The sequence below is a fragment of the Oryctolagus cuniculus genome, chromosome 7, assembly GCF_051225735.1.
Source record: "Oryctolagus cuniculus isolate XC-2025 breed Fujian yellow rabbit chromosome 7, ASM5122573v1, whole genome shotgun sequence".
Taxonomy (NCBI): domain Eukaryota; kingdom Metazoa; phylum Chordata; class Mammalia; order Lagomorpha; family Leporidae; genus Oryctolagus; species Oryctolagus cuniculus.
In genome coordinates this window covers 121,376,037-121,392,983 of record NC_142873.1, presented here as the reverse complement: position 1 = coordinate 121,392,983, position 16,947 = coordinate 121,376,037, and the positions used below count along the sequence as shown (strand labels likewise).

At 38.8% G+C, this 16,947-nt stretch overlaps 1 protein-coding gene across 7 annotated transcripts in view; it reads left to right on the top strand.

The window, feature by feature from the left end:
* Positions 1-16,947, top strand: part of ZFYVE9 (zinc finger FYVE-type containing 9) — a 213,141-nt gene that overhangs the window by 114,566 nt on the left and 81,628 nt on the right. For 5 of the 7 annotated variants that reach the window (XR_016211026.1, XM_051857766.3, XM_051857765.3 and 2 more), the window contains 2 exons: positions 12,378-12,477; positions 15,201-15,377. Coding sequence is in view for 6 of the 7 variants with exons in the window: in XM_051857766.3 (XP_051713726.1) it covers positions 12,378-12,477; positions 15,201-15,377 (277 nt within the window). In the remaining variant the exon portion in view is untranslated. The remainder of the gene's footprint in view (positions 1-12,377; positions 12,478-15,200; positions 15,378-16,947) is intronic. The other 2 variants (XM_051857767.3, XM_089300651.1) reach the window with 1 other exon arrangement.

Here is a 16,947-nt window from a genome sequence, read left to right as displayed (position 1 = left end):
GTCACAATGTCACTCTACCCTTGCATAGCAAAGAGCAAGGGGTCTCTCTCAAGCCTTTAAAAATTTTTAAATTTTATTTAAGGTATACAAATTTCATGCATTTCCTATATTAAGATTCAGGAACATAGTGATCCTTCCCACTCTTCTCTCCCTCCTGCCCACATTCCCAGCCTTCTTCCTTCTCCTTTTCCTATTCCCATTCTTAAAGATCTCTTTTCAGTTAAACTTATAAAATTAATCCTACACTAAATAAAGAATTCAACAAATAGTATAAGAAAAAAACACTATTCCTCAACAGTTGACAAAGACTATAAAAAATTACTTAAATGTCAATTTCACTCCAATAGATTATTTACCTTTTAGGTACTCTGTTACCACAGAACAGGGAAAACATATGGTATTTGTTTTTTGAGGCCTGGCTTATTTCACTAAGTATAATGGTTTCCAGTTATATCAGTTTTGTTGCAAACAACAGGATTTCATTTTTTTTTACTGCTGTGTAGTATTGCATAGTGTATATATACCATAATTTCTTCATCCAGTCATCAGTTGGTGGACATCTGAGTTGATTCCATGTCTTAGCTATTGTGAGTTGTGCTGCAGTAAGCATGGGGGTACAGATAACTCATGCTGATTTCATTTTCTTTGGGTAAATTCCCAGAAGTGCGATGGCTGGGTCATATGGTGTATCTAGTTTGAGCTTCCTGAGGTATCTCCATACTGTCTTCCACAATGGCTGTACTAGTTAACATTCCCATCAACAAGGAATTAGGGTACCTTTCTCCCCACATCCTTGCCAGCATTTATTATTTGCTGATTTCTGTATGAGAGCCATTCTAACTGGGATGAGGTAAAACTTCATTGTGGTTTTGATTTGTATTCCCCTGATGGCTAGTGGTCCTGAGCATTTTTCATCTGGCTGTTGGCTGTTTGAAGTTCCTTTCTTGAAAAATGCCCATTCAGTCCTTTGGCCATTTCTTAACTGGATTGTTTTGTTTTGTTTTGTTGTTGTTGAGTTTCTTGAGCTCTTTATAGATTCTGGATATTAATCATTTATTAGTATCATATCTTTCAAATATTTTCTCCCATCCTGTTAGTTGCCTCTTCACCTAACAGAGTGTTTTTTTTTTTTTTTTTTTTTTAAGATTTATTTTGTTTGTTTGAAAGAGTTACAGAGGGAGGTAGAGATAGAGAGGTCTTCCATCTGCTGGTTCACTCCTCAGATGGCTGCAATGACTGGAGCTGTGCCGATCCGGAACCTGGAGCCAGGAGCCAGGAGCCAGAAGCCAGGAGCCAGGAGCTTCTTCTGGGTCTCCCACATAGGTGTAGGAGCCCAAGTACTTGGCCATCTTCCACTGCTTTCCCAGGCCATAGCAGAGAACTGGATCAGAAGAGGAGCAGCCGGGACCAGAACCAGTGCCCATATGGGGTGCCAGTGTTTCACGCCAGGGCTGTAACCCACTGTGCCACAGTGCCAGCCCCCAGAGTGTTTCTTTTGCAGTGCATACGCTTCTTAGCTTGAAGTAATCCATTTGTCCTTTTTGGCTTTGATTGCCTGTGCTTCTGGGGTCTTTTCCAAGAAGTCTTTGGGTATGCCAATGTCTTACAGAGTTTCCCCAATGTTCTCTAGTAATTTGATGGTATTGGGTCATAGATTAAAGTCTTTGATCCTTTTAGAGTGGATTTTTGTGTAAAGTGTAAGCTAGGGTTCTAGTTTTATACTTCTGCATACAGAGATCCAGTTTTCCTAAAACCATTTGTTGAAGAGACTGTCCTTCCTCCAGGGATTGATTTTAGCTCCTTTTTCAAAGATTAAATTGGTTGTAGATGTGTGGATTGATTTCTGAAGTTTCTATTCTGTTCCATTGGTTTACACATCTATTTTTAGCCAGTACCAGGCTATTTTGATTATAATTTCCCCGTAGTGTGTCTTGAAATCTTGTATTGTGATTCCACTGGCTTTGTTTTTGTTGTATAAGATTGCTTCAGCTATTTAGGGTCTTCTGTATTTCCCTGTGAATTTTAGCATCAATTTTTCTAGAATTGAGAAGGATCTTGTTGGTACTTTGATTGGAATCTCTTTGAATCTGTAAATTTCTTGTGGTAGTATGAACATTTTGATAATATTCTTCAAATCCATGAACATGAGAGATTTTTATTTTTGTGTGTGTCTTCTATTTCTTTCTTTAATGTTTTGTCAATTTTATCAGAGATCTTTGACATCCTTGGTTAAATTTATTCTAAGGTATTTAATTTTTTCTGTAGCTATTGTGAATGGGATTGATCTTAGAAATTCTTTCTCAGCCATGGCATTTTCTATGTATACAAGGGCTATTGATTTTTGTGTGTTACTTTTATATCCTGCCACCTTACCAAACTTTTTTTTTTAATGAGTTCCAATAGTCTCTTAGTGGGATCTTTTGGATCCCCTATATATAGAATCTTGTCATCTGCAAATAGGGATAGTTTGACTTGCTCCTTTCCAATTTGCATCCCTTTGATTTCCTTTTTTTTCCTAATAGTGCTGGCTAAGCAGGACTGAATTGAATGGCAGTGAGCACAGTGGGCATCTTTGTCTGATTCTGGATCTTAGTGAAAATGCTTCCAACTTTTCCCCATTTGGATGAGCTCAGACACATTCAGGGTGATACGGCCTTAGGCCCAAATTTTTCCCATTCAATGAGATGCTAGCTGTGGGTTTGTCATAAACTATTTTGATTGTGTTGAGGAAGGTTCTGTCTATACCAAATTTGCCTAAGGTTTTCATCATGAAAGTATGCTGTATTTTATGAAATGCTTTCTCTGTACCTATTGAAATAATCATATTATTTTTGTTCTTCAGTTTATTAATGTGATGAATTATATTTATTGATTTGTGAATGTTGAACTATCCCTGCATACCAGGGATAAATCCCTTTTGGTTTCGGTGAATGATTTTCTGATATGTTATTGGATTTGATTGGCTAGTATTTTATTGAGGATTTTTGCACATATGTTAATTAGGGATATTGGTCTATAGTTCTCTTTCTCTATTGTATCTTTTCCAGGTTTGGGTATTAAGGTGATGCTGGCTTCATAGAAGTTTTCTTTTTTAAGATTTATTTTATTTAACTGAAAGACATAGTTACAGAGGGAGGTAGAGAGAAAGGTCTTCCATACACTGGTTTACTCCCCACATGGCCATATTGGCTAGAGGTGAGCCCATCCAATCCAAAGCCAGGAGCTTCCTCCAGGTTTCCCATGTGGGTGCAGGAGCCCAAGGACTTGGGCCATCCTGTGCTGCTTTCCCAGGCACATTAACAGAGAGATGTATCAGAAGTGGAGCAGCTGGGACTTGAACTGGCACCCATTTGGGATGCTGGTGCTGCAGGCCATGGCTTTAACCTACTGCGCTACAGCACTGGCCCTGTAGAAGGGGATTGGCAGGATTCCTTCTCTTTCAATTGTTCTGAATAGCTTGAGGAGAATTGGAGTTAGTTCTTTAAATGTCATGTAGAATTCAGCAGTGAAGCCATCTGGTCCTGAGTTTTCCTTTGTTGGGAAGGTATTTATTACTGATCCAATTTCCATCTTGGTTATGCATCTGTTTAGGTTGTCTGTGTGTTCATGGCTAATTTTGGTAGGTTTGTATATGTTCAGAAATCTATCTATTTCTTCTAGGTTTCCCAATTTGTTGGCATATAGCTCTTTGTAGTAATTTCTGATGATTATTTCTATGATCTGTTGTTACATTCCTTTTTATCACTAATTGTATTGATTTGGGTCTTCTCCCTCCTTTTTTGGTTAGTTGGGCCAGTGGTGTGTCGATTTTGTTTATTTTTTCAAAAAACCTGCTCTCTGTTTTGCTGATCTTTTGTATTTTTTATTTCAACTATGTTTATTTCTTTTCTAATTTTAATTATTTCTTTTCTCCTACTAGTTTTGGGTTTGGTTTGCTGTTTTTCTAGGTCCTTGAGATGCATTGAAAACTCATTTATTTGGTGGCTTCTAATTTCTTGATGTAGGCACCAATTGCTATATACTTTCCACTTAACACTGCTTTTTCTGTATCCCATACATTTTGATAATGTATTGTCTTCATTTGTTTCCAGAGATTTTTTGATTTCTCTTTTGATTTCTTGTATGACTCACTTTTCATTCAGGAGCATGTTGTTCAGTCTTCATGTGTTTGCATATGCTCTAGAGATTCCTGAGTTGCTGATTTCCAGCTTCATTACATTGTGGTCCAAGAAGATGCATGGTATGATTTCGATTTTTTTTTAAATAGCTGAGACTTACTTTATGGCCTAGCACGTGGTCAAGCCTAGAGAAGGTTCCATGTACTGGTGAGAAGAATGTGTATTCTGCATCTGTAGGATGAACATTTCTATAGAATCTGTTAGGTCCATTTGGTCTGTAGTGTCAATTAACTGTTCCTTTCCTGATTTTCTGTGTGGTTAATCTGTCCATTGCTGAAAGTGAAATGTTGAAGTGCCTCATTACAATTGTATTGGCATCTATGACTCTCTTTAGATTCATTGACATTTCTTTTTTTGTTCAACTTTTATTTAATAAATATAAATTTCCAAAGTACAACTTTTGAATTGTAGCAGTTTTTCCCCCCATAACTTCCCTCCCACCCACAGCCATCCCATCTCCCACACCATTCTTCATCATGATTCATTTTCAATTGTCTTTACATACAGAAGATCAATTTAGTATATATTAAGTAAAGATTTCAATAGACTGCACCCACAAAGACACACGATCTATAGAGTACTGCTTGAGTAGTAGTTTTACCATTAATTCTCATAGTACAGCACATTAAGGACGGAGGACCTACATGGGGAGCAGGTGCACAGTGACTCCCATTGTTGATTTAACAATTGACACTCTTATTTATGATGTCGGTAACTACCTGAGGTTCTTGTCATGAGCTGCCAAGGTTATGGAAGCCTCTTAAGTTCACCAACTCCGATCTTATTTAGACAAGGCCATATTCAAAGTGGAAGTTCTCTCCTCTCTTCAGAGAAAAGTACTGACTTAGATGGCCCTTTCTTTCCACTGGGATCTCACTCGCAGAGATTTTTCATTTAGGTCTTTTTTTTTTCCCACAGTGTCTTGGCTTTCCATGCCTACAAAACTCTCATCCAAATGCCTTAAGGGCTGATTCTGAAGCCAGAGTGCTGTTTAGGGCATCTGCCATTCTATGAGTCTGCTGTGTATCCTGCTTCCCATGTAGGATCATTCTCTCCTTTTTAATTCTATCAATTATTTGCAGACACTGGTCTTATTTATGTAATCTCTTTGATACTTAATCCTATCTTTTTGATCAATTATGAACTTAAACTGATCACTTTCACAAGTAAGATGGCATTGGTACATGCCATCTTGATGGGATTGAATTGGAATCCCCTGGCACGTTTCTAGCTCTACCATTAGAGGTAAGTCCAAATGAGCATGTGCCGAACTCTACTTCTCTTCCATCTCTTATTCCCACTCTTATATTTAACAGGGATCACTTTTCAGTTAAATTTAAACACCTAAGAATAATTGTGTGTTAATTAAAGAGTTCAACCAATGGTATTAAGTAGAACAACAACAACAACAAAAAACCACTAAAAGGAATAAAATAGTAAATTGTTCCTCACAGTCAGGACAAGAGCTGATCAAGTCATTTTTTCTCATAGTGTCCATTTTACTTCAACAGGTTTCCTTTTAAGTGCTCAGTTAGTTGTCACCAATCAGGGAGAACATATGATATTTGTCCCTTTGGGACTGGCTTATTTCATTCAGCACAGTGTTTTCCAGATTCCTCCATTTGGTTGCAAATGACCGGATTTCTTTTTTTTTCTTTTTACTGATGTATATATTCCATAATTTCTTTATCCAGTCTTCTATTGATGGGCATTTAGGTTGATTCCATGTCTTAGCTATTGTGAATTGAGCTGCAATAAACATTGAGATGCAAACAGCTCTTTTATTTGCCAATTTAATTTCCTTTGGGTAAATTTCAAGGAGTAAGATGGCTGGGATGTATGGTAGGGCTATGTATGGTAGGGTAGCGGCACCGACACACCAGGTTCTAGTCCCGGTCGGGGCACCGGATTCTGTCCCGGTTGCCCCTCTTCCACAGCTCTCTGCTGTGGCCAGGGAGTGTAGTGGAGGATGGCCCAAGTGCTTGGGCCCTGCACCCCATGGGAGACCAGGATAAGTACCTGGCTCCTGCCTTCGGATCAGCGCGGTGCGCTGGCCACAGCACGCCGGCCGCGGCAGCCATTGGAGGGTGAAACAGCGGCAAAAGGAAGACCTTTCTCTCTCTCTCTCTCTCTCTCTCTCACTGTCCACTCTGCCTGTCAAAAAATAAAAAATAAAAATAAAAAAATGTCTATTGAGGTCCTTGACCCATTTCTTAAGTGGGTTGTTTGTTTTGTTGTTGTGGAGTTTCTTGATCTCTTTGTAGTTTCTGGTTATTAATCCTTTGTCGGTTGCATAATTTGCAAATATTTTTTCCCATTCTGTAGGTTGCCTCTTCACTTTCCTGACTGTTTCTTTTGCAGTACGGAAACATCTCAATTTGATGTAATCCCAATTGTTAATTTTGGCTTTGACTGCCTGTGCCTCTGGGGTCTTTTCAAGAAGTCTTTGCCTGTGCCTATATCTTGCAGGGTTTCTCCAATGTTCTCTAATAATTTGATGGTGTCGGGTCGTAGGTTTAGATCTTTAATCCATGTTGAGCGGATTTTTGTGTAAGGTGTAAGGTAAGAATCTTGCTTTATGCTTCTGCATGTGGAGATCCAGTTTTCCCAGCACTATTTGTTGAATAGACTCCTTGTTCCAGGAATTGGTTTTAGATCCTTGATCAAATATAAGTTGGCTGTAGATGTTTGGATTGATTTCTGGTGTTTCTGTTCTGTTCTATTGGTCTATTCTGTTCTATTGGTCTGTTTCCATGCCAGTACCATGTTGTTTTGATTATAACTGCCCTGTAGTATGTCCTGAAATCTGGTATTGTGATGCCTCTGGCTTTGTTTTTGTTGTACAAGATTGCTGTAGCTATTCGAGGTCTCCTGTACCTCCATATGAATTTCAGAATCATTTTTTCCAGATCTGAGAAGAATGTCTTTGGTATTTTGATTGGTTTCGTATTGAATATATAAATTGCTTTTGGGAGAATGGACATTTTGATAATATTGCTTCTTCAAATCCATGAGCATGGAAGATTTTTCCATTTTTTAGTATTCTCTTCTATTTCTTTCTTTAAAATTTTGTAATTCTCATCGTAGAGATCTTTGATGTCCTTGGTTAAGTTTATTCCAAGGTATTTGATTGTTTTTGTAGCTATTGTGAATGGGATTGATCTTAGCAGTTCTTTCTCAGCCATGGCATTGTGTTGATTTTTATGCATTGATTTTATATCCTGCTACTTTGCCAAACTCTTCTATGAGTTCCAATAGTCTCTTAGTAGAGTTCTTTGGGTCCCCTAAATAAAGAATCATATCATCTGCAAAGAGGGATAGTTTGAGTTCTTCCTTCCCAATTTGTATCCCTTTAATTTCTTTTTCTTGCCTAATGGCTCTGGCTAAAACTTCCAGAACTATATTGAATAGCAGTGTTGAGAGTGGGCATCCCTGTCTGGTACCAGATCTCAGTGGAAACGCTTCCAGCTTTTCCCCATTCAGTAGGGTGCTGGCCGAGGATTTTCATAAATTGCTTTGATTGTATTGAAGCTTGTTCCTTCTGTACCCAATTTGCTTAGAGTTTTCATCATGAAAGGGAGTTGTATTTTATCAAATGCTTTCTCTGCGTCTATTGAGATAATCACATGGTTTTTCTTCTGCAGTTTATTAATGTGGTGTATGACATTGATTTGCAAATGTTGAACCATCCCTGCATACCAGGGATAAATCCCACTTGGTCTGGGTGGATGATCTTTCTGATGTGTTGTTGCATTCTATTGGCCAGAATTTATTAAAGATTTTTGTGGCCGGCGCTGCGGCTCAATTGGCTAATCCTCCGCCTGGGGCGGCGGCACCCCAGGTTCTAGTCCCGGTTGGGGCGCCAGATTCTGTCCCGGTTGCTCCTCTTCCAGTCCAGCTCTCTGCTGTGGCCTGGGAAGACAGTGGAGGATGGCCCAAGTGCTTGGACCCTGCACCCATGTGGGAGACCAGGAAGAAGCACCTGGCTCCTGGCTTCAGATCAGTGCAGCACGCCGGTCGTGGTGGCCACTTGGGAGGGTGAACCAACAGAAAAGGAAGACCTTTCTCTCTGTCTCTCACTGTCTAACTCTGCCTGTAAAAAAAAAAAAAAATTTTTGATCTATGTTCATCAGGGAAATTGGTCTGTAATTCTCTTTCTCTGCTGCATCTTTTTCAGGTTTAGGAATTAAGGTGATGGTTGCTTCATAGAAAGAATTTGGGAGGATTCCCTCTTTTTCGATTAGTTTGAATAGTTTGAGAAGAATTGGAGTTAGTTCTCTTTAAAAGTCTGGTAGATTTCAGCAGTGAATCCATCTGGTCCTGGGCTTTTCTTTGTTCAGAGGGCTTTTATTACTGATTCAATTTCTGACTTGGTTATGGGTCTGTTTAGGTTTTCTATGTCTTGATGGTTCAATTTAGGTAGGTTGTATGTGTCCAGAAATCTATCCATTTCTGATAGATTTCCCTGTTCGCTGGCATACAGCTTTTTGTAGTAATTTCTGATGATTCTTTTTATTTCTGTGGTGTCTGTTGTTACGTTTCCTTTCGCATCTCTGATTTTTTTTTTTTTTTTTTTTTTTTTTTTTTTTTTTTGACAGGCAGAGTGGACAGTGAGAGAAAGAGACAGAGAGAAAGGTCTTCCTTTGCCGTTGGTTCACCCTCCAATGGCCGCCGCGGCCGGCGCGCTGCAGCCGGCGCACCGCGCTGATCCGATGGCAGGAGCCAGGAGCCAGGTGCTTTTCCTGGTCTCCCATGGGGTGCAGGGCCCAAGCACCTGGGCCATCCTCCACTGCACTCCCTGGCCACAGCAGAGGGCTGGCCTGGAAGAGGGGCAACCGGGACAGAATCCGGCGCCCTAACCGGGACTAGAACCCGGTGTGCCGGCGCCGCTAGGCGGAGGATTAGCCTAGTGAGCCGCGGCGCCGGCCCTCTGATTTTATTGATTTGGGTCTTTTCTCTCCTTTTTTTAGTCAGTTGGGCCAGTGGTATTTCAATTTTGTTTAGTTTTTCAAAAAACCAACTCTTCATTTTGTTGATCTTTTGAATGTTTTTTTTTTTGGGGGGGGGATTCAATTCTGTTGATTTCTGCTCTAATTTTAATTCTCTTCTCCTGCTAGTTTTGGGTCTGGTTTGCTGTTGTTTTTCTAGATCCTTGAGATGCATTGATAGCTCATGTGTTTAGTACCTTTCCAATTTCTTGATGTGGGCACCTATTGCTATAAACTTTTTTTGCCCTGCCATTTTTCCAAAGATATTTCTAATATACGCTTTGAACTTCCTGTGATCTTTTACTGAGAGATTTTCTTCCTTTACTTTCTTTCATATTGATGACTGTGTTTCCGTGTGTAACACATCTTTAAGCATCTTTTGCAGGGCTGGACGAGTGGTGACAAATTCTTTCTATTTCTGTTTGCTATGAAAGGTCTTTATTTCACCTTCATTCACACATGAGAGCTTTGCAGGTTATAATAATCTAGGCTGGCAGTTTTTTCTCTTAGTACTTGGGCTATATCTCGCCATTCCCTCTTAGCCTGTAGGGTTTCTGATGAGAAGTCTACTGTGAGTCTGATTGGTGATCCTCTGAGAGTAATCTGACGTTTCTCTCTTGCACATTTTAGAATCTTTTCTTTATGTTTCACTGTGGTGAGTTTGATTACATTGTGTCGTAGTGAGAATCTCTTTCAGTCATGTTTATTGGGGGTTCTATGTGCTTCCTGTACTTGGATGTCTCTTTCCTTCTCTGAACCTGGGAAGTTTTTTGCTAGTATCTCACTAAAAAGGCCTTATAATCCTTTCTCTGTCTCTGAGCCTTCAGTAACTTCTAGAACCCAAATGTTGGGTTTTTAATAGTATCCTGTAGATTCCCAGCAATATTTTTTAGATTTCTAATTTCCTCTTCTTTTCTTTGGCTTGACTATATACTTTCCTGTGCTTTTTTTTTTTTTTTTTGACAGGCAGAGTTAGACAGTGAGAGAGAGAGAAAGGTCTTCCTTCCATTGGTTCATCCCCCACATGGCCGCTACAGCTGGCGTCCTGTGCCTATCTGAAGCCAGGAGCCAGGTGCTTCCTCCTGGTGTCCCATGCTGGTGCAGGGCCCAAGCCCTTGGGCCATCCTCCACTGCCTTCCCGGGCCACAGCAGAGAGCTGGACTGGAAGAGGAGCAAGCAGATCAGAATTCGGTGCCCCAGCCGGGACTAGAACCCGGGGTGCCAGCACCGCAGGCAGAGGATTAGCCAAGTGAGCTGCGGCTCCGGCCAATGTGCTCTGTCTTCTAAGTCTGATATTCTCTCTTCTGCCTCACTGATTCTGTTTTTAAGGCTCTCAAATGTGTTTTTCATTTGTTCTGTTGAATTCTTCATTTCATTTTGTTTTCTCTTCAATATCTCAATTTCATGTTCTACTAAATTCCTCATTTCATTTTGATTTCTCCTTAAGATTACATTTTCATGAGAGAGATTTTCTGTCCTGTCCTGTATGGATTTCTGTAGTTCATGCATTGGTTTTTGATAACTTCTAAATGTTCTTACCATAGTTTTTTTGAAATTGATATCTTGCATTTCTTCTATCTCATCATCTTCATAATCTTGTTTTAGAGTGTCATGTTCATTTGGGAGCATCATTATGTCTTCCTTGTGTTTGTTGTTTGGCATTGTGGAGATATTCTTGGTGGCTTTTCTCATTATACTATGACTCTGGATTAAGTGGACTGTCTGCTTTTGATGAATCTCTAGAGGCTTGTGGTGGGTGTGGCCAGAGAGCTCTGTTCAGTATTCAGGGTTAAGGGTGTGCCAAAGGTGACACACCCAGGTTTGGCATGGTAAATCAATCTCTCTCTCTCTCTCTCTCTCTCTCTCTCTCTTTTATTCAGAAGGGAAGTAATTCCACTCAGCTGAGCTCTTCTCCTTGATGGCAATCAGTGCCTGAGCGCTAGCCCCAGTGGGTATAATATTTGTCTCTGTCCCAAGGACCACACAAAGGATCTGTGCAGTCCTCAGTGTAAGCTCAGATTCCTCTGCAATGTCTCTCACCGGGTAGCCAAGGCCACCCAAATTTGTGGCATCTCCCACTGAGACAACTCACGTCTCACCCACACCGTGAGTTCTCCCACACACCCTCCCTTTCCAGCGCTGGAGCGGAAACTCTCTCTGCAGCTGGGTTCCTAAGCTGTGGGCGCTCATGCCCTCCACGTAGGTCCACCATGTGGACCTAACTCTTCCCTGAGACTGCAGTATCTTCACTTTTATTAAATTATCTTTTCTGTACTATCAGTGAGCTCCCTCCCTATTCTGCCATCTTGGAGCCCTCCTCCCAGGTGTCCCGTAATTAGATGCATATACATTTACAATAGTGACATCTTCCTGTTAAATTATTCCCTTAATCATTACATAGTGCCTGTCTTTGTCTCTTTTAACAGTTTTTGTGTTAAAGTCTATTTTGTCTGATAATAGAATGGCTACCCCAGCTCTTTTTTGGTTTCTGTTAGCGTGGAATATTTTTTTTCCACCCTTCACTTTCAGTCTGTGTGCAGCTTTGATGGTGAGATGTGTTTCTTGTAGGCAATAAATAGATGAGTTTTATTTTTTAATCCATTCAGCCATTCTTTATCTTTTTAAAAAAAAGATTTATTTATTTATTTGAAAGCCATAGTTGTTACAGAGACTCTCTCTCTCTGCCTCTCTCTCTCTGTCTGTATAACTGTGACTTACAAATAAATAAATCTAAAAAAAAAAAAAAGAGAGAGAGAAAGAGAAGTCTTCCATCCAATGGTTCACTCCCAGAGGTCTTTGCTGGTCATGTCTGTTAGGGGTTTTATGTGATTCCTGTACTTGGATATCTTTTTCTTTCTCCATATTAGGGAGATTAGCAGATGGAGCTATCTGTAAAACTCTGTGTCATGTGATACTGTACATACAGATTTCCCTAGGAGTTACTAAGGTTGAATTGTGTTTCTGTGCTGTAGATTTTCTATGTGACCCTACCTGTGGTTTTTATTTTCAGCCAACATTTTCAGTTTCTTTATTGTTGATACAGTTGTAAATCTCACTCTTGCTTTTGAATTGCATAGCCTCCTGAATTCTTTTGAAGTTTTTATTATTTGAGTGTAATAAGGTTCACTGTCAATCAGCATTGCTCAGTATTGGTTTATTCCATTTTACATTGTGATCCTAAATAAATTTAGTATGCTCTTTTTCTCCATAGGTTTTCTGTGCTTCCTGCTGTAGCCTGAAATGTAAACTGTTATACATGGACAGAAAGGAAGCTAGAGTGTGTGTAATTTGCCATTCAGTGCTGATGAATGGTGAGTATTGAAAAGAGGCTGATTTCACAGTGGAGACTGAACGATAGAATCCCTATGAAAAAAAGTTTTTCCTCAATGCATTTCTCTACAAATTACTCACTTTCTCAAAAGTTGTAACTTTAAAAATATTGAGTTAAGTTTTCATGTTTTGAAAGTATATTAGCATTTCAAAATTCTTGTTCCTAATTTAATGAATGAATACTAAAGCCAGATAAGTTTTTGGAGGTAGAATAGAAGTTCTTTGGGAATCTGATGTTATGTAGCTATTAGCATTCCTATGAAATGATCTGAACTGGGTGGGGTTTGGGAGCTATTGACCTGGATGACAAGATATGTTGCAAATGGGCTGAGATTTTCTTCTCAAGAGAAGCTCTTTCTAGGAAATACCTTAATAATTTAGAGTATATTCTTAATAAACCTTGTTTCATTCATCTTGTTAAAATATGTATTTTAGATTTAGGATCAAGTAGAGTTGCATTTTTCTCAATTATCTCTTTAATCCTACTTTCCTGCTTAGATTTATTATGGGGATGATGGTTTTCAATCTAGTTGTTATGTGGAAAAAGAATATAGCCAGAGGGAAGGTAAATAAATCTTACTTACTGTTCATGTTTTGAGGAGCTAGAAACAAATCCGAGGGCATTTTAGTTAAAAAAGGAAAAACAAAAATACCTGGAGTATTCTTCTAAAGAGATACAATAAAATTGTTCAAGCTATAGTGTTTTCTCCTTGAATGTGTCTTTGTACACAGAACAGTTACTAGTAGACATAAAGTGTTGAATTTGGACACCACTGCTGCTTGTGCCTGGATAGTGTGCCTCCCAGAGGATGGAACTTACTGCTCTGAGATCCCTCCTGCCTTGTCTGTCTGCATTGCTCATAGTGATGTTTTCCTGTTGCTGCCTTATTAACCTATTGCATGTCAGTTAATCTGGTCTGTTCTAATCTCCTATGATCCACCTAATTTCCTCCCATTTCTGAATTCTTATAATTTTGATCAAATATGACTCATTCTCTCTACTCTTAAGGGTCACTGTTTTGATGATAGTTATCTCACTTGATTTGTCAATTGATGGTTTTTATTCTACTACTTTCATTTTTTGAAGCATATCCACAGAGGAGAGCATGTTACTTAATTACAATACTTAACACCTCTTTTATTTGATAAGATCTTCCAACTGGATAGCTATTTATTTTAAGTTGGCATAGCTAAAGATGAAGGAAATGGTAGAGGATTCATATGGAATATTTGCTTTTTATTAAGCTAAGGAGGCCCTTAACAGGGGATCCTAAGGTGATCTACTTTTCCTGGTTTTTCCAGCGTCCTTTCCTCTTGCATGGCTTAGCCTGATCTTTTTCTGAATATTTAATTTGATGTGTTCCCTATCTCTTTTCCTTTTCTCTTCCTCCCCTCTTCCTGCTAGTGCTTTCAAAGGAGCATAGCTTTTGTAAATAGTCCTGTCTTGCAGTTTGGAGGCAATAAATATTCAGAATCTTATAGATCATTCTTTTATATTGAATGATATTTTTAAAAATGCTTAAAAATTGGGTGTTTTCTATTCTGGGCATGTGGTATTACCTGAACTTTGAAAATAAAATTTGATATCATATTTATAGCATTTTCATCCTATTTATTTATTTAAGAGGCAAAGAGAGGGAGACAGAGATACAGATAGATACAGAGATGGAGAAGAGAGAGCAAGACAGAATGATCTCCCATCCACTGTTTTCCCAAATGCCATCAGTGACTGGGAGTGGGCCAGGGCTGAAGCCAGGAGCTGGAAACTCAATCCACGTCTCCCATGTGAGTGGCAAGAACCCAGTCACTTGAGCTTTCAGGGCTGCCTCCCGGAGTCTGCATTGGCAGAAAGCTAGAGTCAAGAGTCAGAGCCAGGAATCAAACCCAAGCGTTCCAATATGGGATGGTGGTATCTTAACTCAAGGCTAAATGCTTGTTCCATCCCATTTTCTTTTAAAGACAATGCCTGATATCTCAGTGTTAGTAAAATTACACAGAATTCTTACTTGTCTGTGATCACATTTATATGGAATTGGCGCATTTTCATGTTCGAATAGGTCCTGTGCTTTTGAGACACACCGAAGATGCGAAATGGTTGTTATTGATAGGTAAAGCAGAATTCACGGAAATGTAGAGATGTGTTCTCCTGAGCTGTAGGCTTTAGAATTTTTAAAATGAGCTTTTATCTCAATTAAAAAGAACCTAGGCTAGAAATGAAACTAAGAATCATACAATGTAGTTATACAATCAGGAGTTTTAGCTCCTGATTTTGACTTTTGATAGAACTTTATAAAATGCATTAACTATTAAACCCAGAAATGCCTAAGTGCTATCGCATTGGAAATCCTTAAAGTTTGATGTTGTTTTACTCCCTCTTGAGGGAATGTGTGATCTCCTTTAAAGAAGCCAGGGTCCTAGTCTTTAACTCAGATTGATCTAGTATCAGTCTGTATCAGAAGATCATATAATTCTTTTCATTATTTTTTAATATCATGTAATTCTTATTTGCTGCAAGTAGTTTACTTAGCTAAGTGGTCTCCTTTATTGAACACAATCACCTATCCTTAATACCTTCACTAGCTGGAAGAGAGAAATATTGTGAGTGTTAATGAGCAGGAGCTACTTTATTTATCCAATATTGTGGAGGTCTTGATGTCCATATTTTGCAATCCATTCACATTGATTGTGTCTGTATTTGCTTTAGCTCAAGCCTGGGAGAACATGATGAGTGCCTCAAGCCAGAGCCCTAACCCTAACAATCCTGCTGAATACTGTTCTACTATCCCTCCCTTGCAGCAAGCTCAGGCCTCAGGAGCCCTGAGCTCTCCACCTCCCACTGTGATGGTACCTGTGGGAGTATTAAAGCACCCTGGAGCAGAAGGTAGGGGATCATGTGCTATTCTCTCTCTTTTTCCTCACCAAGTTCCTCTGAAAAGGTGCTGATGTGACTTTGCAGCACAAGTCTTTTAAACACTGCAGATAAGGCCCTTTGGGTGGTTGTTAAAGTGAAAAAACAAGGTGAGAAATGTGTCAATACTATTTCTGGGCAAGTAAAAACTAATACTGTGTTAGCCTGATACTTTGGAGGCACCTCTGGAAAATATGCCAATCTCCTCTCCAGTTTAAGAATGGAGCATTTATACTGCTTGTACTTGAAAAGAGGTGCAGGATTTGAAGTCACCCTGTAAAATCCTAGCCTCATGCTTACCCTAATGTTCTTTGTAGAGGTCTAGTAAGCGATGGAAACTAGAGTTCTTCCTTCTGACCAGCCTGCTGTAGTTTTGCTTTTTGGAATATGCATTGCCATTTTCTCTTTTCATTTTTAATCCATCCATTGTAAAAATATGAAAATATTGTATTGGGATATAGACCTTTAAGTCCAGAACTTTAATTCTGATATATAGTATGACAGGTAGAAAATGATGGCGTAAACTTACTTTGGCTTACTATATAACTTAACATTTATGATATTGTCAGATGAAAGGTACTTTATACATTTAGGAGATTATGTATAGTAAAAATGACAATTATATATTTCCTTAAAATGATCTTATCACAAAGTTTTCTTGATAATTAAAACTCAATCTTCCTTAGTTAACTATGTATCTTTTCATCTAGTAATATCCCCTACCCCTTGCTAAATGGCCCTTTTCCCCTTTTAAAGATCGAAGACTTTTATTGACATTATCATACTCTTCCCATTTCCCAATCTTTTCAGATCATCCCTTGGTCATACTCCTTGTAGTTTTGGGAGTTCAGGCTTGCTCTCTTAAAATCTTTATTCTCTTTACTTCATTTATCATTTTTGTTGTTCTTCCCCAGTCTCTGTTTTGACTGTTTGAATTGATTTTCAAAATTGGATTTAAAGAAAACATTTCATCAGACTCAGTTTTCCAGCTTTTTCCTAGTCCTTTTACTAAAATGAAAACTGCTTTTGCACTGCCGGATCAGTCTTTCACTTCTTCAGTTATACTTTTGCCAAAGATCTGGTCAGTTTACTTCCCAGGTTCTTAATGTATCTGTGCCAGCTCTTCCTTTATTAATTTATAATTCTTCAACATTCTTCAGGGCATCTTTTGCCCTTTAACAGTAAGTACCATATTACTTTTCCAGATGTTTAGTTTCTGTGGAAACTTCATACTGTTAGGATATGTGGATTTCTAGGGCTATTTTTTTTTTGCCTGCTATGATTTATTTCCTGGGTACTTACAGGACAGATCATATGACCTAATTATAGATGTGTTTAAGAACTCCTAATAGTATCTTAAAGCAACATGTTTTAAATATTTGCATCTGAGTCATAGATGTAAAGAACATATTTAAATTGTGTTTTTTATTATAACCATTTTTATGTAGTTATAGTTCTAATTTCTAGTTTTAAGATGCTAAATAGTGATTTCTTTGTACATCTGGAGTTGGTGACCTTCTCTTCATTCACCTTAGAAACCCTA